This window comes from Ursus americanus, chromosome 16 (assembly GCF_024610735.1).
Source record: "Ursus americanus isolate L20-20 chromosome 16, mUrsAme1.1.p, whole genome shotgun sequence".
Lineage (NCBI taxonomy): Eukaryota > Metazoa > Chordata > Mammalia > Carnivora > Ursidae > Ursus > Ursus americanus.
This window is the reverse complement of record NC_142142.1, coordinates 25,675,072-25,698,518: the sequence shown is the minus strand read 5'-3', so window position 1 is coordinate 25,698,518 and position 23,447 is coordinate 25,675,072. Positions and strand designations below refer to the sequence as shown.

Genomic DNA, 23,447 nt, shown 5'->3' with positions numbered 1-23,447 from the left:
TGACATCTCCTAGGCTTGAAGTTGAATCACGAGTGTGTTCAAAGGTCTACAAATTCTGACTATGCCAAAGTAAGGCTCCTTAAAGACCAAACTATATTGCCTGGAAGACCAATGGGCTACTGAAAACAAAATTCCAGTTTAAAGACCAGTAGAAGGCAAAACACATTACAAATGCAATAAATGCTTCCAATTCATTTTTGAATCTGCCAGAGTGGAATGAGAGAAATGTATGCTGTCTGAAGTCAGAAATATCTGACTTTGAAAGTGGTTACTATCCCTTACTAACTGTTTGACCTTGGGTAAATTTTTTTAACCTCCCTGAACCAAAGTTTCCCGATTCATAAAATTAAATATGTTTGTTTTAAAGATCAATATTACAGGGATTAATTGATAATGTAGCTCAGTGCCTAAAACTAGAATTTAATAAATGAGAGAGTTCCTTTTCTCTTGCTCCTTCTCCTCCCTTCTAAACTAGTAGGTTTTGGACATCCGTTGTCCCTTTAGACCCACTATTACAGTATTCATGTGCATTTTCCATCAGTACATCTTTTTTCCTTTCTTGTGCTATCACATCCTGTAGCACTGACTTTAGATTTCCTCTACCACAATATAAACTCTTAAAAAAAAAATGTAAGACATAGATGCTTCTATATACCGAATAACTTCTAAGACTAAGAAAGGACAAAATAGTATGAGATGAATGAATCAATGATCAAAGTCCTCATGATCACAAAGTAAATTGTTATTGGTTTATTTCAAAAACATTCCTAAAGAGAAACAATTCATTCAGTTCAATATTTTTTCATAGTGATTGTTTTAGTTGTTTAAAACAGAGTATTTGTCGACAAATAGTCACTTGTTTTTCAGTATTTTTATTTCAAAATTTAGCCACTAAAGACACTGTTCTGTATCTTACAGATTTTAAACAATTACATTATCTCTTTCTTGATAAATAATTTTTCTCTTGTAATTTTGAAACATTTTTAAAAGTTTTTGAATGTATTAATTCTTTCAAAGAACCAACTTCTAGTTTCCTTGATCTGCTCTACTGTATTTCTGGTTTCTAATTCATTGATCTCTGCTCTAATCTTAAATATTTCTCTTCTTCTACTTGGCTGAGGCTTTATTTGTTGTTCTTTCTCCAGTTCTTTAAGGTATAAAGTTAGCTTGTGTATTCAGGATTTTTCTATTTTTTTGAGTGAGGCTTGGATGGTTATGTATTTCTCCCTTAGGATCACCTTTGCAGTATCCCATAGGTTTGAACCAATGTGCTTTCATTCTCATTGGTTTCCATGAATCTTTCAAGTTCTTCTTTAGTTTCCTAGTGACGCAAACATTCTTTCGCATGATGATCTTTATGTTCCAAGTGTTTGAATTCCTTCCAAATTTTTTCTTGCAATTGAGTTCCAATTTCAAGGCATTGTGGTCTGAAAATATGAGGTCAATAATCTCAATCTTTTGGTATCTGTTGAGACCTGATTTGTGACCCAGTATGTGGTCTATTCTAGAGAAAGCTCCATGTGCATTTGAGAAGAATGAGTATTCTGTTGTTTTAGGGTGGAATGTTCTGTACATATCTATGAAGTCCATCTGGTCTGGTGTGTCATTCAAAGCTCTTATTTCTTTGTTGATCTTCTGCTCAGATGATCTGTCAATTGCTGAGAGTGGAGTGTTGAGGTCTCCTACTGTTAATATATTATTAGCAATATGATTCTTTATTTTGGTTAACAGTTGGTTTATGTAGTTAACTGCTCCTATGTTGGGGACATAGAAGTTTGCAATTGTTACATCTTCTTATTGGATAGACCCTTTAAGAATGATATAGTGTACCTCTGTATCTCTTACTACAGTCATTAGCTTAAAATCTATTTTGTCTGATATGAGAATTGCTACCCCAGTGTTCTTTTGAGGTCCGTTAGCATGAATAATGGTTCTCTATTCCTTCACTTTCAATCTGGATGTGTCTTTAGGCTCAAAATGAGTCTCTTGTAGACAGCAAATGGATGGGTCATGTCTTTTTATCCAATCTGCCACTCTGCCATTTCATGGTAACGTTTAGGCCATTCACATTGAAAGTGATAAACCACTGGCCAAACATACCCAAAAGAAAAGAGAAAGGACCCAAATTAATAAAATTATGAATGAAAGGGGAGACTAACTACCAAGGAAATAAAAACAATTATTATAAATTTTTATCAATAACTAAATGCCAATAAATTAAGCAACCTAGAAGAAATGAATGCCTTCCTGGAAACCTATAAACTACCAAGACTGAAACAGGAAGAAACTGACAATCTGAATAGTCAAATACCCAGTAATGAAATTGAAGCAGTGGTCAAAAACCTCCCAAAAAACAAGAGTCCAGGGCCTGATGGATTCCCAGGGGAATTCTACCAAACATTCAAAGAAATAATACCTATTCATACCTGAAGCTGTTGCAAAAAATACAAACAGAAGGAAAACTTCCAAACTCATTCTGGGGCTAGCATTACCTTGACCCCAAAACCAGGCAAAGACCCCACCAAAAAGGAGAATTACAAACAGATCTCCCTGATGAATATGGATGCCAAAATTCTCAACAAGATCTTAGCCAATAGTATCCAACAGTACATTAAAAGGATTATTCATCACCACCAGATGGGATTTATTCCTGGGATGCAAGTGTGGTTCGATATTCACAAATCAATCAGTGTGATAGAACACATCAATAGAAGAGACAAGAATCATATGGTCCTCTCAATTGATGCAGAAAAAGCATTTGACAAAATACAGAATCTTTTCCTTATTAAAACTCTTCAGAGTATAGGGATAGAGGGAACATTCCTCAATTTCATAAAAGCCATCTAGGAAAAACCCACAGTAAATATCATTCTCAATGATCAGAACAGGACAAGGATGCCCACTTTCACCACTATTTTTCAACATAGTATTTGAAGTCCTAGCATCAGCAATCAGCCAACAAAAAGAAATAGAATATATTCAAATTGGCAAAGAAGAAGTCAAACTCTCCCCCTTCTTGGATGACATGATACTTTTTGTGGAAAACTCAAGAGACTCGACCCGCAAAGTGCTAGAACTTACACTGCAATTTGGTAATGTGGCAGGTTACAAAATCAATGCACAGAAGTCAGTTGCTTTCTTATACACTAACAATGTAAATGTAGAAAGAGAAATTAGGAAATCAATTCCATTTACAATAGCACCAAAAACCATAAGATACCTCGGAATAAACGTAACCAAAGAGGTAAAAGATCTATACTCCAGAAACTACCGAACACTTATGAAAGAAATTGAAGAAGACACAAAAAGATGGGAAAAACATCCCATGCTCATGGATTGGAAGAACAAATATTGTTAAAATGTCTATGCTGCCCAGAGCCATCTATACTTTCAATGCTATCCCAATCAAAATAGCAATGGCATTTTTCAAAGAGCTGGAACAAACAATCCTAAAATTTATATGGAACCAGAAAAGACCCCAAATTGCCAAGGAATGTTGAAAAGGAAAAACAAAGTTAGGGCATCACGTTGCCTGATTTCAAGCTATATTACAAAGCTTTGATCACCAAGACAGCATGGTACTGGCACCAAAACCGACACATAGATCAGTGAAACAGAACAGAGACCCCAGAAATGGACAGTCAAAATTCTATGGTCAACTAATCTTCGACAAAGTAGGAAAGAATGTCCAATGGAAAAAAGGCAGTCTCTTCAATAAATGGAGCTGGGAAAATTGGACAGCTATGTACAGAAGAATGAAACTCAACCATTCTCTTACACCATACACAAAGATAAACTCTAAATGGATGAAAAACCTCAATGTGAGACAGGAATCCATCCAAATCCTAGAGGAGAACATAAGCTACAAGTAACCACTTCGACAGCGGCCACAGCAACTTCTTTTAAGACACGTCCCCAAAAGCAAGGGAAACGAAAGCAAAAATGAACTTTTGGGCTTTATCAAGATGAAAAGCTTCTGCACAGCAAAGAAAACAGTCAACAAAACTAAGAGGCAAACCACGGAATGGTAGAAGATATTTGCAAATGACATATCAGATAAAGGGTTGGTATCCAAGATCTATAAAGAATTTCTCAAGCTCAACACCCAAAAAAACAAATAATCAAGTCAAAAAATGGGCAGAAGATATGAACAGACACTTCTCCAAAGAAGACATATGAATGGCTAAGAGACACATGAAAAAATGTTCAACATCATTAGCCATCAGAGAAATTCAAATCAAAACCACATTGAGATACCACCTTACACCAGTTAGAATGGAAAAATTAATAAGGGAGGAAACAATAAATGTTGGAGAGGATGTGGAGAAAGGGGAACCCTCTTACACTCTTGGTAGGAATGCAAGTTGGTACAGCCACTTTGGAAAACAGAATGTAATTTCCTCAGATAGTTAAAATAGAGCTACCTTAAGACCCAGCAATTACACTACTGGGTATATACCCCAAAGATACAGATGTAGTGAAAAGAAGGGCCATATGCACCCCAATGTTCATAGCAGCAATGTCCACAATAGCCAAACTGTGGAAAGAGCCAAGATGCCCTTCAAGAGTCAAATGTTTAAAGAAGATGTGGTCCATATACACAATGGAATATTACTCAGCCATCAGAAAGGATGAATACCCCCCATTTACACTGACATGGATAGAACTTGAGGGGATTACGCTAAGTGAAATAAGTCAAGCAGAGAAAGTCAATTATCATATGGTTTCACTCATATGTGGAACATAAAGACTAACATGGAGGGACATTAGGAGAAGGAAGGGAAAAATGAAGTTGAGGAAATCAGAGGGGGAGACAAACCATGAGAGACTATGGACTCCAGGAAATAAACTGAGGGTTTCACAGGGGAGGGGGATGGGAAATGGGTTAGCATGGTGATGGGTATTAAGGAGGGTACATATTGCAATGAGCACTGGTTGTTACATGCAAACAATGAATCATAGAACACTACATCAAAAACTAATGAAGTATTGTATGGTGACTAACATAACATAATAAAAAAATGAAAAAATAAAAAAATAAAAAGTTTTGGAAGAATGCTAGTAAATATAGAAAAATTTACACCAAGTGAAATTTGAATTTACAAACTTATTTTTCCTATGTCATTCAGGTTCTTTTAGGAAAAACATAAATAAAGAAACAAAGCAATTACTCAGTAAATATACATGTTGTATTATTTCAGTTTGTGCTAACGCTGCCCCAATACCTGGAAAAAATGATGTCTCTAAGTACCTGATTTCTTACTGAACAAGGTCTGATACCTTGTAGATACTGTAGCCACTTGCTGTAAACTGGGTAAAACTGTAAGATATACTTGATCTAGCTTGTGAAAGTGTTTTAAATTGTCAAAATCTTGTCATTGCTATATCTTTTTACTTTGAGTTCTGTGTAAAATGCAATGTTATACTTCTTCCAAATACCTACAATTACGAATATTGGTAACTTTTTAATGCAAGGAATACTTCCATATGAATTTTGCATTTGCTAATGTGTTTGAGGAATGAAATCACCTTTCTTTAATGCTTAAACTCTTATAGCTTATCCACACTGGGTGGAAAAACTGAATGATACTCAGTTGGACAGTGGGAGCCCTCTCCGATGGGAATGTAAGTCTACTGGAAAACCCCGACCCACATACCGTTGGCTGAAGAATGGCATGCCCCTTTTGCCTCAGGTACTACTGGTAACTGTTAACCTGTTCTTGTATAATTTTAACAGGATTTCACACAGGACAAACTATCCTCTTTTTGTCTTATGGAAAGTCATTTCTTATTTATGTATTTGAAATGAGAACTATAACAGATATAAAATAAAATAATTTTTAATTACCTCATTACTTTTTTTTAAAGATTTTGTTTATTTATTGGACAGACAGAGACACACAGTGAGAGAGGGAACACCAGCAGGGGGAGTGGGAGAGGGAGAAGCGGGCTTCCTGCTGAGCAGGGAGCCTGATGCAGGGCTCGATCCCAGGACCCTGGGATCATAACTTGAGCCAATGGCAGACGCTTAACTACTGAGCCACCCAGGTGTCCCTAATTACCTCATTACTTTTTTGAGTAATACATTGTTTCTTTAAATTTTATTCAATCTTATAAATTCGTAGGAAAATATCAATTATTGTCATAGAGTCATTGCTATTTTTAGCTGGCTATTAGATATCATCTAGCTTGTTGTTATCCCCTTGCAGATAGTGGAGTTAAGGCCCAGGGGGTAAAGTGACTTGCCCAAGGTCACGTATCTAATGTGAGAGATGAGACCATAATAGAATCCTAGCCTTCTGTATCTTGGACAGGTTTGTTCTGTGACCTCCTACTTAATAGGATTTAAAAGACTTAAATATCTTTTTAGTAAATCTTCTGGATGTTTTTGGAATCAACTACTATTTAATTTTAGAATAATGATAATAATTTTAGCTAACTCTCTTGTTGTGGCCTTTGCAGGAAGGAAAGTAAAGGGAGAATAGTTCACTATGTATGGCCAAAATAGAGGGGTGGTATATAAAGTTGAAATTCTAAACATAGGTTCTGTCCAGGTCCTGCCACTACCAAGAGGCCTCTTGTCTGTCATTTACCTCTTTGGGTTTCAGTTTGCTCCTTTGTAAAATGAAGAGATTGGATCAGATGATCCCCACAGTTCCATCCAGTTGCAATATTCCATTATTCTAAAACCAGTTAGGCCCAAACAAAACACAATTACACAAAAGAAATACACAAATACAAAGAGCTATAGGGCCAATAAAAGAAACTGAGGCATGAGAATCCTGAGACATTGATTCATTGTCTCTTTCTCTCTAATTTTCTAGATAAACCTTGAGAAAGGAATACACTGGTCATATTTTCTACTTTCAGCATCCAAGAAAAGTAAATTCTACTGGCAGATAATACTTCTGCAAAGTGACTAGGTTTATTTTGAAAATTATGTAAAATTACTTGGCATCTCTGTTGATAGTTAAAGCACTGCTTGCTAAAGTAAAAGAAGGATTTGTTTGGCATTAAGTAGACAAGACATCTAGTTGTTTAACAACATTTTAAATTTCAAACGCATTTTTGAAATGTGCTCTTGGCCTCATTTGACCTCAATTTGCACATGCTCAGTTTTTTTACTTCTGTATTAAATTTTGTCTGATAATGAAGTTAATATTTTTTGACCAATAATTTTATACAGACTCCAGTTGCAAGGCAGTTTTTTTTTTTTCTGAATTTGTTGGGAAGTGAGAAAAAGACAAATTCCTTACTATATTAATATTGTAAAGGGATTCTTGTTTTGACTTGGGCTATTTTTAACTTTGTCACACTTGTCTACAGCCACAATTTTTACCAAAGGCCACATGTAAACCCCTTCTTCTTCTGTGAAGTGAATTCAAATAAAAGCTGCATCTGCTGACTATACTTCACAAGCTGAACTAGTATACCGAAAAAAGCTGCTCAGTATAAAAACAAAACTGAAACAAAACTCAAAAGAATAACTACAGGAAAATACAGTTATAATATCTTTTATGACCAAGAAATAGTTATAATTTACAAAAGACATTTTATCATAAAATAATGAACCATACATAAATTTGTATTGCTAAATTGTCAATTAATGTTCAACTTCATTCATTGGAGGCTTTTTTCCTTTGGTTTAGGAGAGAATAACTGCAAAATCTGTATGATTTATTCACTTTCTATATCTACTTTTTTAATTTTATTACAGAATAGGATTGAGATGGTTAATGGATTATTGATGATCCACAGTGTGAATCAGTCGGATGCTGGAATGTATCAGTGTTTAGCTGAAAATAAATACGGAGCCATTTATGCGAGTGCTGAACTGAAGATTCTAGGTATGCAATTTCTAAGTAAATAAACAGGAAAAATATGTAGTTTCTTTTCATGCTCTAATTCTTACTATACTGAAGTTTTTTTTTTTTTTAAAGATTTTATTTATTTATTCAACAGAGATAGAGACAGCCAGCGAGAGAGGGAACACAAGCAGGGGGAGTGGGAGAGGAGGAAGCAGGCTCATAGCAGAGGAGCCTGATGTGGGGCTCGATCCCATAACGCCGGGATCACGCCCTGAGCCGAAGGCAGACGCTTAACCGCTGTGCCACCCAGGCGCCCCCCTTTTTTTTTTTTTAAAGATTTTATTTATTTATTCAACAGAGATAGAGACAGCCAGCGAGAGAGGGAACACAAGCAGGGTATACTGAAGTTTTATGATGTGATTGCAAAAACCTATTTTACGACTTGAAAAGAAACATTTAATATTTACCCATACAGCTCTTACCTAATGGTAAGCAAGACAACACTCCAAGGTAAAGACAACACTCCAAGGTAAAGCACACTCTCATCATGGGATATCAACCATTATCATCCTTACATGAAAGGCCTTTCTGAGGCTAAGTCTCACTGTCTCAGAGAGTTACACCCTTGATAGAACACTAGCACTTCACTATTTAAGTACTATGGCCAAAGATTCCATCCAGTGGAATAGGCTTCCCAAACTGAGCATGTTTGGGCCTGAATGGATTTTACTTTTTCACATTCTAGTTTCCTAGTTTCAAACTTTTCTAGTTTCAAACTTTGGTCTGGGAAGTTTGTAACACAAAGAGAGAGACTTAAGTGATCATAATTCACTGTCTTCCAAAGCGAGCAAGAGCCCACTATTTGTTCTGCACTCAAATTCCCAAAGCACAATATTAACAGAAATACACAAGATCTAAGGAATCTGGGAACTTACTCTTTACATATCCGCTAAATGTAGCACACTATAAATCAACTTACTGAATTAATGTTTGCACTTGAAATTTTTCCACATTATAATAAACCTACCTAAAATAGACACAGGAGTGGAAATTTCCATCTCCTACAGCCTAACCTATCAAATATGAATGTACTTTCTTGTCAGCTCACGCTTCAATATTTCTGAGTTAAAAAGCTAACTTAGGGCCACCTGCTTGGCTCAGTAGATTAAGCATCATATCATGATCTGTGGGTCCTGGGATCAAGCCCTTGTAGAGCTCCCCACTCAGTGCAAAGTCTGTTTGTCCCTCTCCCTTTCCCAACTTGTGCCCTTTCTCTTTCTCAAACAAATAAATAATAAATAATAAATAAATAAATAAATAAATAAATAAATAAATACTTAAAAAAAAAGCTGATCAACTTTCACCTAGTTAGTAGTTTACCCAGAAATACTCTCAAATAAGTACTTTTCTCATTCAGTAGACATTTTTTCAAAATTACCTCTTAATAAGTTCTGTTCCTAGTAAGCAAATAAAACCATTACCTGCAGTCACATAAAGTCCTCTCACTTTTCTTTCAATTCTTAACCCATCTCAATTATATACATATCTTTCTTGTTATATACATATCTTTTAATGCTGTTGTGCCATGCATTATACTGTTGTATAACGGACATAAAATACTTATGAAATATCCATGAAGTTGTCAAATTGGTTTAAATAAATACCTCAGGTACAGTAGACTTTAAGACATATCTCTCAGGTTCTCTTTACATTTGGCACCTTATTTTCTTATAGAAATTTGTGTGTGTGTGTGTGTGTGTGTGTGTGTGTGTGGGTTGGTCTTGTGTCACATGTTCTTTTTAGTCCAGTATCCTCAGCCCACAGCTACTCACCAGAATTACTTGGAGAACTTTAATTGAAAGTATCTTCATAAAAATCTAGTGAAAATAATATTAATATTAATGAATGATCAGACCTAGTTGAATAATTGCAAACAATGAAGTAAAATTTTTAATTGAAATTGAAATAATTCAATTTTTAAATGTGTCTTTTAAACTACATTTAATTTTGTATAATATTTAAGTAAAATATGCATTAAGACTTACAGATAGGAAATGGATTACACAGAATTACCTTCTCCACATGTAACCCCCATTTTTCCAAAGAAAGCCCCAGATAGACTTTCTTGGCCAGCCCCTTCGCCTTTTGTTCAAGGTGCTCATTAGTCTTTCACGGTTAAAATTGATAATCATAATTAAATCATGTCATTTTTTTGAAACAGCCTTTGTCTGTGGGCCCCACATTATATGAAACCATACCTGCTAATAGAAAGAGCAGCCAATAAGATATTAATTAATTATAGGCTTAAATTTTGAGTTAGTGCCTTTTACACACGTAGATATCCTGTGATTTTATTAGAAATGTATCCCAGAAGAGTTGCAAAATATTGATGAATCATCCATTAGAGGTTATTGCCATTGCTTCTGGTAGAATTAACATCTTCTTTTTCATAGCTTCAGCTCCCACTTTTGCGCTGAATCAACTGAAGAAAACAATAATTGTTACCAAAGGCCAAGAAGTCATCATAGAGTGCAAACCCCAAGGCTCTCCAAAACCAACCATCTCTTGGAAGAAGGGAGATAAGGCAGTAAGAGAGAATAAAAGGTTAGAGGTCTATTTCATAATTCAAACTCGTTTAACATCAAACTTTTTTGAAGTTGCAGATGATACAGAATATACAAGAAAAAGTTTTCAGTAATTTGAACTATATTTCATGAACAGATTAAAATAAGATTTTGTCTACATAGTGATTGAAAAGAACCCAAAGTTCTATTTCAATATGGTCAGACTTCTTTGCCTCCTTGGTGTTTCAGCACCAAAGAGAATTTCACCAGTTTATAAAGAAAGCAAACACATTCATTAAGCTAGTTATTTTTTGTTTCATTTTGAGTTTGCAGATTTGGAGATTCACAAGTTATCTATAATAATTTTTAGAGGTTGTGTCATTATTTAAAAGTTAATATTTTTAAGTGATATAAAGATGGATCTTTTGAATAATCACTCTATGGTAGAATACTTTCAAATGAGATTTGTGTCTAGGTTTGCCCTTTTTTTTTTTTCAATCCTGTTGAGGCAAAATAATATAGGATTACTTCAGTTGCCATAGGCAAATGAGAAATGTGCAGAGGAATACTTATTGTGTACAGATTTGTTTTTGGTAAGCAAAGTCAAAGGACATCATAAGAGTACAAATGGGGAAAAATTACGAGAGTATCAAATCATCATAGGACTATGCATTCCAAGATCAAAAGCCCGTCCTCTACTAATCATTAACATATTGGTGTTGCAAATGGTGATTCAGCTATGACAAAATAATATCCCCTATTATATAGAAATGAGATTGCATAGGTCATTTAAAGTTTTGTTTTTCATTTGATCTATAAGGAGTTTATGTCTTACTTATGTCTGTCTGGATCTAAGTAATCATATAGTACAAGTTAATTTACATCAGTATTAGGGGTCCATGTGAATAATCCTTTAGGCAATTTTGGAATATTTTGAAATATTTGAAAATTTTCTTCAGAAATTTATTCTTTCCCATTCTAATCTGAGAAACACTAATTTAAATTTACAGACTGATTTGGTTTAATTCAAGCACAAGGATGTATGATGCCCAGAAAGGGTGATCATCTGGGATTGAAACGGGTTATATTGGGTATCTTGTTTTGAAAGAGAATTTATCTTTGTTACTTGAGGCAGGGGGCAGGGAAAAATCACAAACTGTGAGATCAATGTCACATATGGTTGAATTGCATTTGGTTGAATTGCTATTGGTGGAATTGATTATTTTTGGTATTGTTGCTCATAGAAATTTAAAAAAAAACCTGACACAACCCTTATTAAAACAGAAGAAAATAATTTTTTGTATAATAAGATCAAACAATTTAAATTGTTTGATTATCATTTTATCTGAATATACTGAAAATTTTTATATCATCAAAATGTATTTGTCATATTGGTGTAAACCACTACATCTGAAATGCATTACTCTGTGTTGTTTGTAGATGGCATGTGAGCCTTGTCCTGTTTATTTCAGTTCACCACAAAATTTTCCTCAGCAAGTATCATAGACATCACATGATGAGTCTTAAAAATTAGGTGGCATCTCATTTGTCAAGGCAAGTGTATTGAAAGAGGAACAGGATTATGAATTTTCTGTTACAACAAATATAAACATACTAATTTTTTTCCATAAGTTGAAAAATAGTTTGTAAATTTTCCAGTTTTCTTGATTCCTTTTCTCCTCACTTCTATCCCTTCAGGCTAGTGAGACAAATACACTGGCTTCAAACTCAGATCACTCAATTTTCCAAATGTCAAATACTTTTGATCAAAGTGCCATTCAAGAAGGAGGCTAACATGTGAAGTATTTGTATTTTTATTTATTCAAATAAAAACAAGACTGGGCCACATTTAATCCACATTTTGCTTACTCTGATCTGTATGTTTATGTTTGTAAAATCGAATCTATATGTTTATGTTTAGAAACTGGTTTAATTTAATAACTCCAGAAGCATTTTTATATTTAAAATCGACAGGCACAGTTGAAAAATATTGTTTTTACTAATGTACAATTTGTTACTTTTTTGTGTAGTCCCAGGTTTCATGAAGAATACAATCTATTTAGATATAAAAATATTAAACATTCAAGTATTAAAAGACTAAGATTTAAATAACAGTAGAAAGACTTAAATAGGGGTGCCTGGGTGGCTCAGTTGTTAAGCATCTACCTTCAGCTCAGGGCGTGATCCCAGAGTCCTGGGATCAAGCCCCATATCGGGCTCCTCCCCTGGGAGCCTGCTTCTTCCTCTCCCACTCCCTCTGCATGTATTCCCTCTCTCACTGGCTGTCTCTCTCTCTCTGTCAAATAAATAAATAAATAAAATCTTTTTAAAAAAAGAAAGACTTAAATAACAATAGAAAAAATTCCATAAAGCAGTATAAGAAGACATATGTAGATATTTGAAAAACTGTGCATTCTAAAAAAAATGAATGGAAACTTGAAAATTAAAATTTAAAATGTACACATTATACATTCTTTAAAACAGAATACCAGTTACATATGGCACCTTATTTTCTTATAGAAATTTTAGTTCACTTCTCTCTGTTATAAAGCACACCACCTAATAAGAGTTGTGAATATAAATTTAAGTGGAAAGGGACATATTATTAGAAAACTGTGAAGGTTTGAAAAGTTTATGTCATGTATATTTCACATTAGGAATACAGATTCAAATCATGGTTTATTTTCTTGGAAGACAAGTATATTTACTATTCATGTGATCTACATCAAGTAGGTTCCCCATTCATCCAACCTATAATAATTGGAAAAAAATGTTAAATGAATTAGTCTTGTCCTTCATTCACAATTTTCACAGTTATTTCACATTCACTGAAATTAAAGATTGAAACAGCAAATGGCAATTTCCTATGTGGGCATATAAAGACTAGTATTTTGTTGGAGGAAAGGAGCAAAAATAATAATGTATTATAAAAGAAACATTCAAATGTGAAAAATACAGTACTTTAAAAAGCATAAAATTATGTCCAGAGCAATAGCATAAAAGTGTAGTGAAAGATGTTAAGTGCATAAATATGTCATTCAATTATTTGAAAATATGTCAGAAACTCAAATTAAAAAAAAAAAATAAAGCCTATGGTCAACTGCAATTTAACTCTAAACTATAAATGCAATGTTATTAACAACTGAAGGTTAACAGTGAATCATTTGTTTTATCAACAGAATGTTCAAGTACATATTGACTTCTCTTTTTCTGCCAAATTTTGATGGAATCTTTCAAATTTTGTTTCTTTTTGTTTGTTTTGGAAAGGGATCTTCATTGTCTTTTTTTCCCTTTTTTTGTATTTATCTGTTCTACTGAAGAAATACATAAATCAAATCCAAAAATTTAAAATTCAATAAGTAATAACTATAATATAGTATGACTTTCAGAAGAAATCTGATTAACAAAGAAGTTGCCTACTTATATATTACAAAATATTTCATTCATTTGTCCCTAAATGATACACGTAAAGTATATAAGAAAATAGGTTATAATAGAATTTGAGTTCTGTGTAGGTATTTCTTGTTAATATCACAGATCGTTCTATATGAACTGCTGCTCAAACAGTAAACCATATTATTGATAATGATGATAACTGCTAATAAGTCCATACCACTTATAATTTATGAGGCACTTTAACATTGTGGGTGACAGTATAACCCAATGTATAAAACAAGACTTAGTTGCCTTGCTTATCTTGCAGACTATGAGGTTTCCTTACTTATAAAATTAATTTATTTCCTTACTTATAAAACTAAAATTCAAAAGAGTAACCACATTAGGTTTTGAGAATTGAAAAAAATTTTGTAAAATACCCTGGCTGGTGTAATAAATGCTCAATTAATGTTATTTTTGATGATACTGATGCTGTTGCTGCTGATGGTAATGATGGTGGTAATGATGATGGTATCATTTGAGCTTTTGATTCTTTGAATACTGACATATATTTCTGTTACCAATAGTTCTGAAAAGTTTTATCACTCCAATAGTTAATGGATTCTAAAGATTTAAGTTATTATCTGGGATTGAAGGAGTCTTTTACATCCTCCATTTGATAAATACATTTCTCATTAATCTCTGTCTCTAAATTGACATTCTTGCTCCATCAGAACTCCAAATCTACACTACTCATCATTCTAGCATGGCCATTCTCATCAGCCTTACCTACTCCTAGTTTGGTATCTCTCGGATAGTTTCTGATAGCAGATTGACCATTTACTTGTTTCATAATCAGCATTATAAGCCATGTGCAAATAGGTGAATATATGTGGAGAGTTAATGGAAACAGAGAAGCCTTTTATTTTATTTTATTTTATTTTATTATTTTAAAAAAAATTTACTTATTTATTTGACAAAGAGAGAGACAGCCAGCGAGAGAGGGAACACAAGCAGGGGGAGTGGGAGAGGAAGAAGCAGGCTCCCAGCGGAGGAGCCTGATGTGGGGCTTGATCCCAGGACTCTGGCATCACGCCCTGAGCCGAAGGCAGACACTTAATGACTGAGACACCCAGGTGCCCCCAGAGAAGCCTTTTAAAGAATTTTTTACTCTTTTTCTTTTTCTTTTTTTCCCTTTTTCTTTTAAGGAAACTTCAGGTTTTGCCCCATCACTTTAAAGATCACCAGCACACATTGTTTTAGATTTCTTTATCAATCATTTCTGTTTTCATACTAAACTAATAAGCTTCAGGATTACTAAGATGTGAAATGTTCCATGGAGATTTTCTCCTCTAGTATACTTTCATTCAAAATGTTCTGCTCATCAGACTCATATTGGATTTTCACTTCAGCTCATTATTTCCATTACTTGGCCATTAACTTTTGTTAAAATATAATCACCCAGAAGCACTCCAGCAGTGCCAAATATTAAGCCTTCATTATTACATGTTCAATTTCCTGTTCTTTTTGTGGACATAGGCAAATTTGGCCAAAATGAATACATACTTTTTGGTAAAGACACAGGTTTTTTGTTTTGTTTTGTTTCCTTTCCATCTACATATACATAAATTATTGAACCCATGGAATATGCCACACATGTTTAAAAATTATTTATGATTATTGAAATATCAAACTGGCTTAAGTGCCAGTTTTCATTTCTAGGCAAAGGGGGTACCAGTTATAGAGATAATGGACTGTAATTCAAATGGGTGCTAAAGAAATCCTGCATCCAAAAAGATAAAAATTATCCTATGGAGTGGAAGTATTATGGTGTAATTTTCCTTTTATGGGACTGTCCAAAGTCCTTTGTAATATTCCCCTGCTCACCAAAGGAGCTTCAGAACAGTGAAATTTTCAACTTACTCATTTAACACACACAGAAAATTGCACTTGAAGTACCCATTAGTTGACTTCTGTGGGAATTCATGTTGTGTTTATTAGGCAAAAATGATCAGGCTTACATACTGACTCACAGACATATGGAAAAATATATTTGTAGTGTAAGCCCTAAAGGCCACTGTTACTAAGGGAGAAATAGGGTCTTCTTTTTCTAAGAAAGAAGAGGAATTCATGGGGATAATTAGGGTCTTGTTTCTGTCCCTTGTTTCCACCTACATGCTGTGCTTGCTAATGAACAAGCTGTTTTGTTGTTTCCTCTGTGACAATGTCTTTTACATATTAAGAACATAAAACAATGTAGGCCCTAGGTATCTTGTTTTGTTTTGTTTGTTTGTTTGGTGTCTAAGAAATTGTATAATGAGAGAATATGAGCATTTATATATCAAGAATATATCACCTCATTTCCTTTGTAAATTCAAATCTATGCTTTCAAAGGAAATAAAATGATCAAAATGACATTATTTATCTAAAGAAAGAGAAGGCTGTTAACTGACCTCATAAGATTTAATATCTATGAACTGCTTACACTATACAATGTGTTAACACTCAGGAATGGTGACTTCTTGTTCCATAGCTCCACCAAGTTTAAGGAGATGATAGGAAAGAAGAAAATGACCTCACATTCATTGTGATGGAGTTAGGATGCTGACTTCCCTGTTTCAATGAAAACTAATGGCAGAAGGCTCTGCCTGATTAACCTTCACCACCTTCCCTTTAAAATGCTAGTAAAAACACAAAAGGAGAAAAAATGCAGTCATTGCAGCATTAGAAATTATGAATATAGACAAGCAAACTCTTGGCCTCTAAGAGGAATCACTGCTTCAGGTAAAAATGGGCTCAATTAAGAAATGATCAATAGCTTGTTCAAGCCTAGACCTCTGAAACCCAGAAAATCAATATAAGAGCTAGTACAGAGAATCTTTCATTAACCTATACTTTATTTCCATATCTACTATGTTCAGTAATTGAGCCTCACTACAAAGCTTGGCTTGAAAACCTGTATTACATGGAAGCCATTCTTTAAGGTGGCAAAATATTATTCTCCCTATTCCACCCTATCAACATTAAATTCAAAATAAATTTGGAGATTATGAATCCAGCGATAGGATGAGTGAAGGCATAAACCCTAGGATTTAAGTGAATCATAAATAAACAATGATGTCAATAAACAGTGATATACATGAAGAATATTGAATATAGATGGAGCATATTGAAATCAATGGATTCTGGAAATCATGTAATTCTATGTACTGCTTCTAGCCAAAGAAGAAAAACACACTGTTTCCAGTTTTCCAGTAGTCACATTATCTCTACATAAGATGTGAAAGGATGGGAAGCAACATTTTGACTTAGTCTAGTTGAGTTGCGTTATTGCCCTAGCAACCTCTGAACATTTGACATGGATTTGTTCAGCTGACTGGTATCATGATTAGTGTCTGAGGAAGAGACTTTGGGGCACTGACAGAAATACCAAAAGGAGATAAGGAAAACCAAGAACATTTCTAGCAGATAAAACCAGGCCTGTAAACATGGGAGCACAAGAGAGTATAAAGCACAGAGACTATAAATATATTATAAATTGTTGATAGGTTATTTCTAAGAAATGGATTACATATAATTTTAATTTTGTGCTTTTCTGTATTTTACAAATTATATATAATTATTATATATAATTGTACATATACGGTTGTATGTACAATATAAATTGTATATAATTATTTGTATGCTGGGCTAATCAGTAAGGAAAGTTAAGGTAAACACTGGAAATTTGTAGAAGAAACTTTTTTAAGATAAAATCACATATATTTCTAATCATATAATTCAAGTAGTTTAATTTTGATCTGAACGTATGGAGATAAAAATACTAAGCCATCCTGCTACATTTTTTCCATCTCAAAGAGAGAAACTGCTTGGTTTTGAAAACAATTCAAACTGCTTGGCCTAGTCTTTTAGAGGTTTGTTATAGGAGAATTGATGTAATTTGCCCTAGAGATTCAGTTTTAATTGCATTTGAATAGATCCTTCTCTCATTCTAACATCCTTTCAATCAACAGACCAATTGAACAAACCTTCACTCAACAGAAAATTAGATTTTCAAACAAATAAGTATATGGTTAACCCATTATACCCTGGATTTCTCTTTTTCTTTCTTTCTTTCTTTCTTTCTTTCTTTCTTTCTTTCTTTCTTTCTTTCTTTCTTTTTCTTTCTTTCTTTTGACAATGCTGAAGTTTAGGTCCTTAAAATGTCTCAAGTAGCAAACATCCTAAATGATGCTTTTCATTTCTATTTCCCAATCCCCATATAAACCATGTCTCTCCATATAGCTAGAAGAATCTTTCCAAAGCACAACTTTGACTGTGTCATCCTCCTGCTGAAACTACTGATCTGAATCTTCTATTGAATACAACCATAATTCATGAGTATATTTGAGGTTCTCCATATATTTCTATATTTATTCATTAAACCATCTAATAAATACAAGGTTGAACTATATAAACTACATGCCATTTTTTGTCTGTTAAACATGAGTGAATAGCAAGAATTTCATATGGTTTTATCTAATATTTTAAGGGTCCATATGTTATAATGCTTGATGCCAGGAATGGAGTTATGAATAAAATACACAAAGTATTGATAACATGGACTTCAGGGTCTGTATCTGCCTCTTCACCTATCTTTCTGTCTCCATGTGTTTGTTCTCTACCCACTTCTGCCCTTCTCCCCCAAAATACTAAATATTGGGGCTCCTGGGTGGCTCAGTCATTAAGCATCTGCCTTTGGCTCAGGTCGTGATCCCAGGGTGCTGGGATTGAGCCCCGCATCAGGCTCCCTGCTTGGCGGGAAGCCTGCTTCTCCCTCTTACACTCCCCTTGCTTGTGTAAATAAATAAAATCTTTAAAACATCCCAAATATTGTAGCTTCAAACTACATGGATATTCACAATTCCCCCAAACAGGTTCTTCATTTTCTTACCTGATAATCTTGACTCAAACTTCCCCCCTTTCTCTCTTCCCTTCCTTGTAGCTTGCTGGTCAACCTTAACATTTGAAATCCTAACTCAAAGGAAAAGACTCTTCTTATGCTTTCTGTCACCATTGGAAATGCTCAAGCTGATATAATTACCTAGAAACTGTAGATAGTAAGAAGTTAGATAAATTATTTAAGTCAACTTCTAACTTTTTTTTTTTATTCGACAGGATAGAGACAGCCAGCGAGAGAGGGAACACAAGCAGGGGGAGTGGGAGAGGAAGAAGCAGGCTCATAGCAGAGGAGCCTGATGCGGGGCTCGATCCCACAACGCCGGGATCACGCCCTGAGCCGAAGGCAGACGCTTAACCCGCTGTGCCACCCAGGCGCCCCTCAACTTCTAACTTTTAATTTAGTTTCCATATGCAACAGTTCACAGTTGTTTAGTGTTGTTGTCATCTCTGACATACACATTTTTAAATTTAAACTCAAAGGGATAGGGATACCTGGGTGGTCCGGTTGGTTGGACAGCTGCCTTTGGCTCAGGTCATGATCCCAGGGTCCTGGGATTGGGCCCACGTTGGGCTCCCTGCTCAGCGGGAAGTCTGCTTCTCCCTCTACCCCTCACCTTGCTTGTGCTCTTTCTCACCCTCTCTCTCTCTCTCAAATAATTAAATCTTTAAACTCAAACAGATAAAGTGACTTGTTCAAAATTATCCACCACAAAGAAGCTTTAAAACCAAGCTTGCTGCTAGTCAATGATTCTGTGATGATCCTAACAAATTGTTTAGCAATGATGCTGCATTCAATCTACATGGAGAGTAGTGATGGAATTCCTTCTTAGTATGATAAGGATTCAGCTTCCCAGTCTATACTCAAAAGTTGTATGATCAACTTTGTAAGCTGTTTTCACACACACACACACACACACACACACACACACACACACACATACACATTCCTCACAAAAGTTCAGAAAATCCTTCAAATAAAGAATTTAATTTAAATATAACTTTACTTTCAATAAAAGACATGGTACCCAACTAAAAACTAAGACATAGTGGCCAAAATTTCATATTACCTTTATTTTTCTCTTTCTACATTTTACTTTGTGGTAATCTAGACAACATTGATATTGATTGGCAATCCAATTATAAGAAATATTTACTCTCCTTTTTTTTTTTTCAGTGACACATAGATCAATTGGTCAAATGTTACAGACAAAATAATTCTAAAGATGGCATTATTGTGATGCTTCTGCTCTGTGCTTTTATACTTTTCGCATTGTAGATCCATACTGTTTTAAGAGGTATTCAATGTTTCTAAACTTGGTCTCTCTCAGACAATAAATAACCCCAAATAATTCAAATTTACTGAGAAACAATGCACTCACACCATGCCAAAGAGTTGAATGGGAATAGAAAAAAGAATTCTCACATTTTTCAAAGGATTCTATCTTCAACAGTATGTTTAGATAATATAACATTTGATCTCAAATCTTCAAATTAATGACATTCATTTGAACACAGAAGACATGGATGTAAGAAAGCCTCAAATTATTTGTTGCTAATATTTCTCAAATTTAAGGTTACAAAAAATCTAAAAGTTCCTTTTCAAAGGTCTTCATCCTTTTTTTCCTGATCTTACCACCAGTTTTTCTTATTTCCACTTTTAAAAAAAGAAAATGTTAAATGTAACAAAACAGGCCTTAACTCCCAATGGAGATAACACTGAGGAAGTCAGTTAATTTAAACTGTAAATGCCAACAACATAATCCTGGCTCTGTTGTGCTATGAACACCTCCAGTTTGTAGAATTAGATCGCTAGCTAATTACCTATTTAGCAAACAGTTCATAAATTCTACTTCTAACTATGGTTCATTTACCCCAGTTACTATAAATTGCTGCAAAAGTTGCCTGGTTATGCTCTCCACATAGGCACAACTTGAACAATCCATTAATTGCTTAAAGGCTTTTCTTTTCCAAAAGCCCCCCAGACTACAACTTTCAGCTTAATTTGTCCTTAATACAAACAACATCTAAAATACTTGGGAATTCAAGCATCTATGTACATGCTACTGACTGATCCTACCACCTCCCCAAGTGACTCTTCATTGAATATAAAATAGTAAAAGAGAGAAAAATTTGAAAATCTTTAGAAGAAAGTATTTTATAATAAAGATTTTTAGCCTCCTCTGAGAGTTACATAGTCACTTCTTTTCAGTTTTTACATAAATCACAATCTATTTTAACTATGGTAGATTCATAATAGGAATTAGAATGACAACCTTGATGACAATGAAAAACAACCTGCAGATCATTTTCATAAAAATAACCTAAACAAATTTTATTGTTAGCATGCTTACTTTGCTTTGTTTGTGTAACAGAATTATTTATGAATTGATAGATGATGATGATGATAGATGATAGATAGATAGATAGATATAAAAATATAAGATGACCTCTATGTTTTTAGTTGTATCTGGAGGTTTCAGTGTACCAACTTGTTTTTGTTTCTCTTTCAAATTGTAAATGGTAGCTCCACTTCTCTTTTCCCTAATACTATATCATCTAGACACTTTTCAATTTATTTCAGTGAAAACAAAATTTATTCCAAAATGTATTGAATGTAAGACACTATGTCAGTCATTCCAAAACAAGAGAGATTTCCATTCCCATATGAGGCACCTGCCTAATAAGAAATAAAACTAATGCATAAGTAACTATAACACAAGATATTTAAGGTAATGATAACATAGGCTTATTAACACAGGATACTTAATAGATATTATTTATGTATTATTAACAGGATATTTAAGATAATGATAAAGTAACTACCTTTTATTGTGGACTGGCTATTTTATGTACACATTGCTTTATTTCAACCCTCACAATAAGTTAATATTGTAAGGAAGATATAATCATTCCTGTTTTAAATAAAACAATTGAGTTATAAAGAAATTGCCTAAGGTCACACACATAGGAATTTGGAGAATCAGAAAGAGAACCCAATTCTCTTTGGATTCAAATCAATTCTTGGTCTATTCTACTGTACAAAAAACATTGAGAGTTAAGAAAAAAGAAAATAAAATCTTGATGGAAGATGAGACAAAACTTGAATGAACTGCCATTTGAAATTGTCCTTGAATAAGATTTTGATATGCAGAGGTGCAATGTGTTTTATTTTTTTTTTAAGATGCATTAATTTTTCTTTGAAAAAGAGAGAGAGGATGAGAGAGAGAGTGAGAGAGAGAGAGTATCTGTGAGTGAGGGTGCAGAGGGAAAAGGAGAGAGAGAATCCTAAAGCAGATTCCCCACAGAGTGTAGAGCCTGACAGGGAGCTTCATCATCACAATGCTGAGATCATGATCTGAGCTGAAAAAAGAGCCACCCAGGTCTCCCAGAGGTGGAATGTATCTTAGACAGTTCAGAATTTGCAATAACAGTCATGAATACAGGACACTTTTGTGAAAAGTAAATACTATTATTTGGCCAGATATAAATTATGTGTAGAAATGGAAATATGCTGGAAATATTGAATAGCTGAGGACAAATTGAGGGGAATTGGAAAGAGAGATTGAATTTAATTTAGTAGCCAAAGGGTAGTCTTTGAAGAACTCAATTCACATCTATTTTGGGGCATCCATTTTTATTATACAATTTAAAAAATTATATTTCTTTTATGTAACAAAAAAACTGCACCAATCTTCCTAAAAAATGATAACTTATATATAAAATATATAAATAAATATTATTTAAATGTCTTGATTTTATCAATGAGCTGGCAAGAAAGTTAAGAGGAAATGTTAAAGCCAAAATCTGAGCTTATTCTGGTGATGAAGCCATGCATTGAAGCTGATTTTCACCTCTAGGGCATTTGCTGACATTAAGCATTGATTTCCACATGTTGGTGGGCTGAGAAGGAAAAAGACAAAGCTCAAGACGTGCTTCTTGTCAGGCTAGGCCCACAAATGGCTACCACTGCAGCATAAAACTAAATATGATATAAATCAGTCCACTCAGAAAACCATAAGAACAAGTATCGATCTTTTGTCTTAGTTCTGAATGGAGAGGGGAAATCTTCCATTTAAGTGTTGTAATTAAGGGCCAGCAACGCTAATTTATACTATGTAGTTCAATGTAAGACTAAGCAAGACATGAACCCAGGTACTTGAGGTACAACAATGAACGAAAAACAGTGGAAGTATTAATATGTAGGTAAAGGTAAATGAAAGGTGTCATATATAACAATAGTATTTTTAATCTCAAAGCCTAGAGGGGAAAAAAGTCAAAGACTTGAAAACAATAACATGACATATATATATATATACACATATATATATATGCTAATTTTATACTAATATTTATACTAATGTCTTAATGATTAAGAATGCTTTTTTTTTTTTAATGATTTTTTATTATGTTATGTTAGTCACCATACAGTACATCCCCGGTTTCCAATGTAAAGCTTATGATTCGTTAGTTGTGTATAACACCCAGTGCACCATGCAATACGTGCCCTCCTTACTACCTATCACCGGTCTCTCCCATTTCCCCACCAGACTCCGCTCTGAGGCCCTCAGTTTGTTTCTCATAGTCCATAGTCTCTCATGTTTCATTCCCCCTTCTGATTACCCCCCTTTCTTTATCCCTTTCTTCCCCTACCGATCATCCTAATTCTTATGTTCCGTAGATGAGAGAAATCATATGATAGTTGTCTTTCTCTGCTTGACTTATTTCACTTAGCATTATCTCCTCCAGTGCCGTCCATGTT

The 23,447-nt window shown here is 34.1% G+C and overlaps 1 protein-coding gene across 5 annotated transcripts in view; it reads left to right on the top strand.

Moving 5' to 3' along the window:
* CNTN5 (contactin 5) overlaps nucleotides 1–23,447 on the top strand; it is a 1,325,220-nt gene that overhangs the window by 1,009,490 nt on the left and 292,283 nt on the right. For all 5 annotated transcript variants that reach the window (XM_045790825.2, XM_087868224.1, XM_045790823.2 and 2 more), the window contains 3 exons: nucleotides 5,557–5,693; nucleotides 7,718–7,847; nucleotides 10,262–10,412. In XM_045790825.2, the coding sequence (XP_045646781.1) occupies nucleotides 5,557–5,693; nucleotides 7,718–7,847; nucleotides 10,262–10,412 (418 nt within the window). The remainder of the gene's footprint in view (nucleotides 1–5,556; nucleotides 5,694–7,717; nucleotides 7,848–10,261; nucleotides 10,413–23,447) is intronic.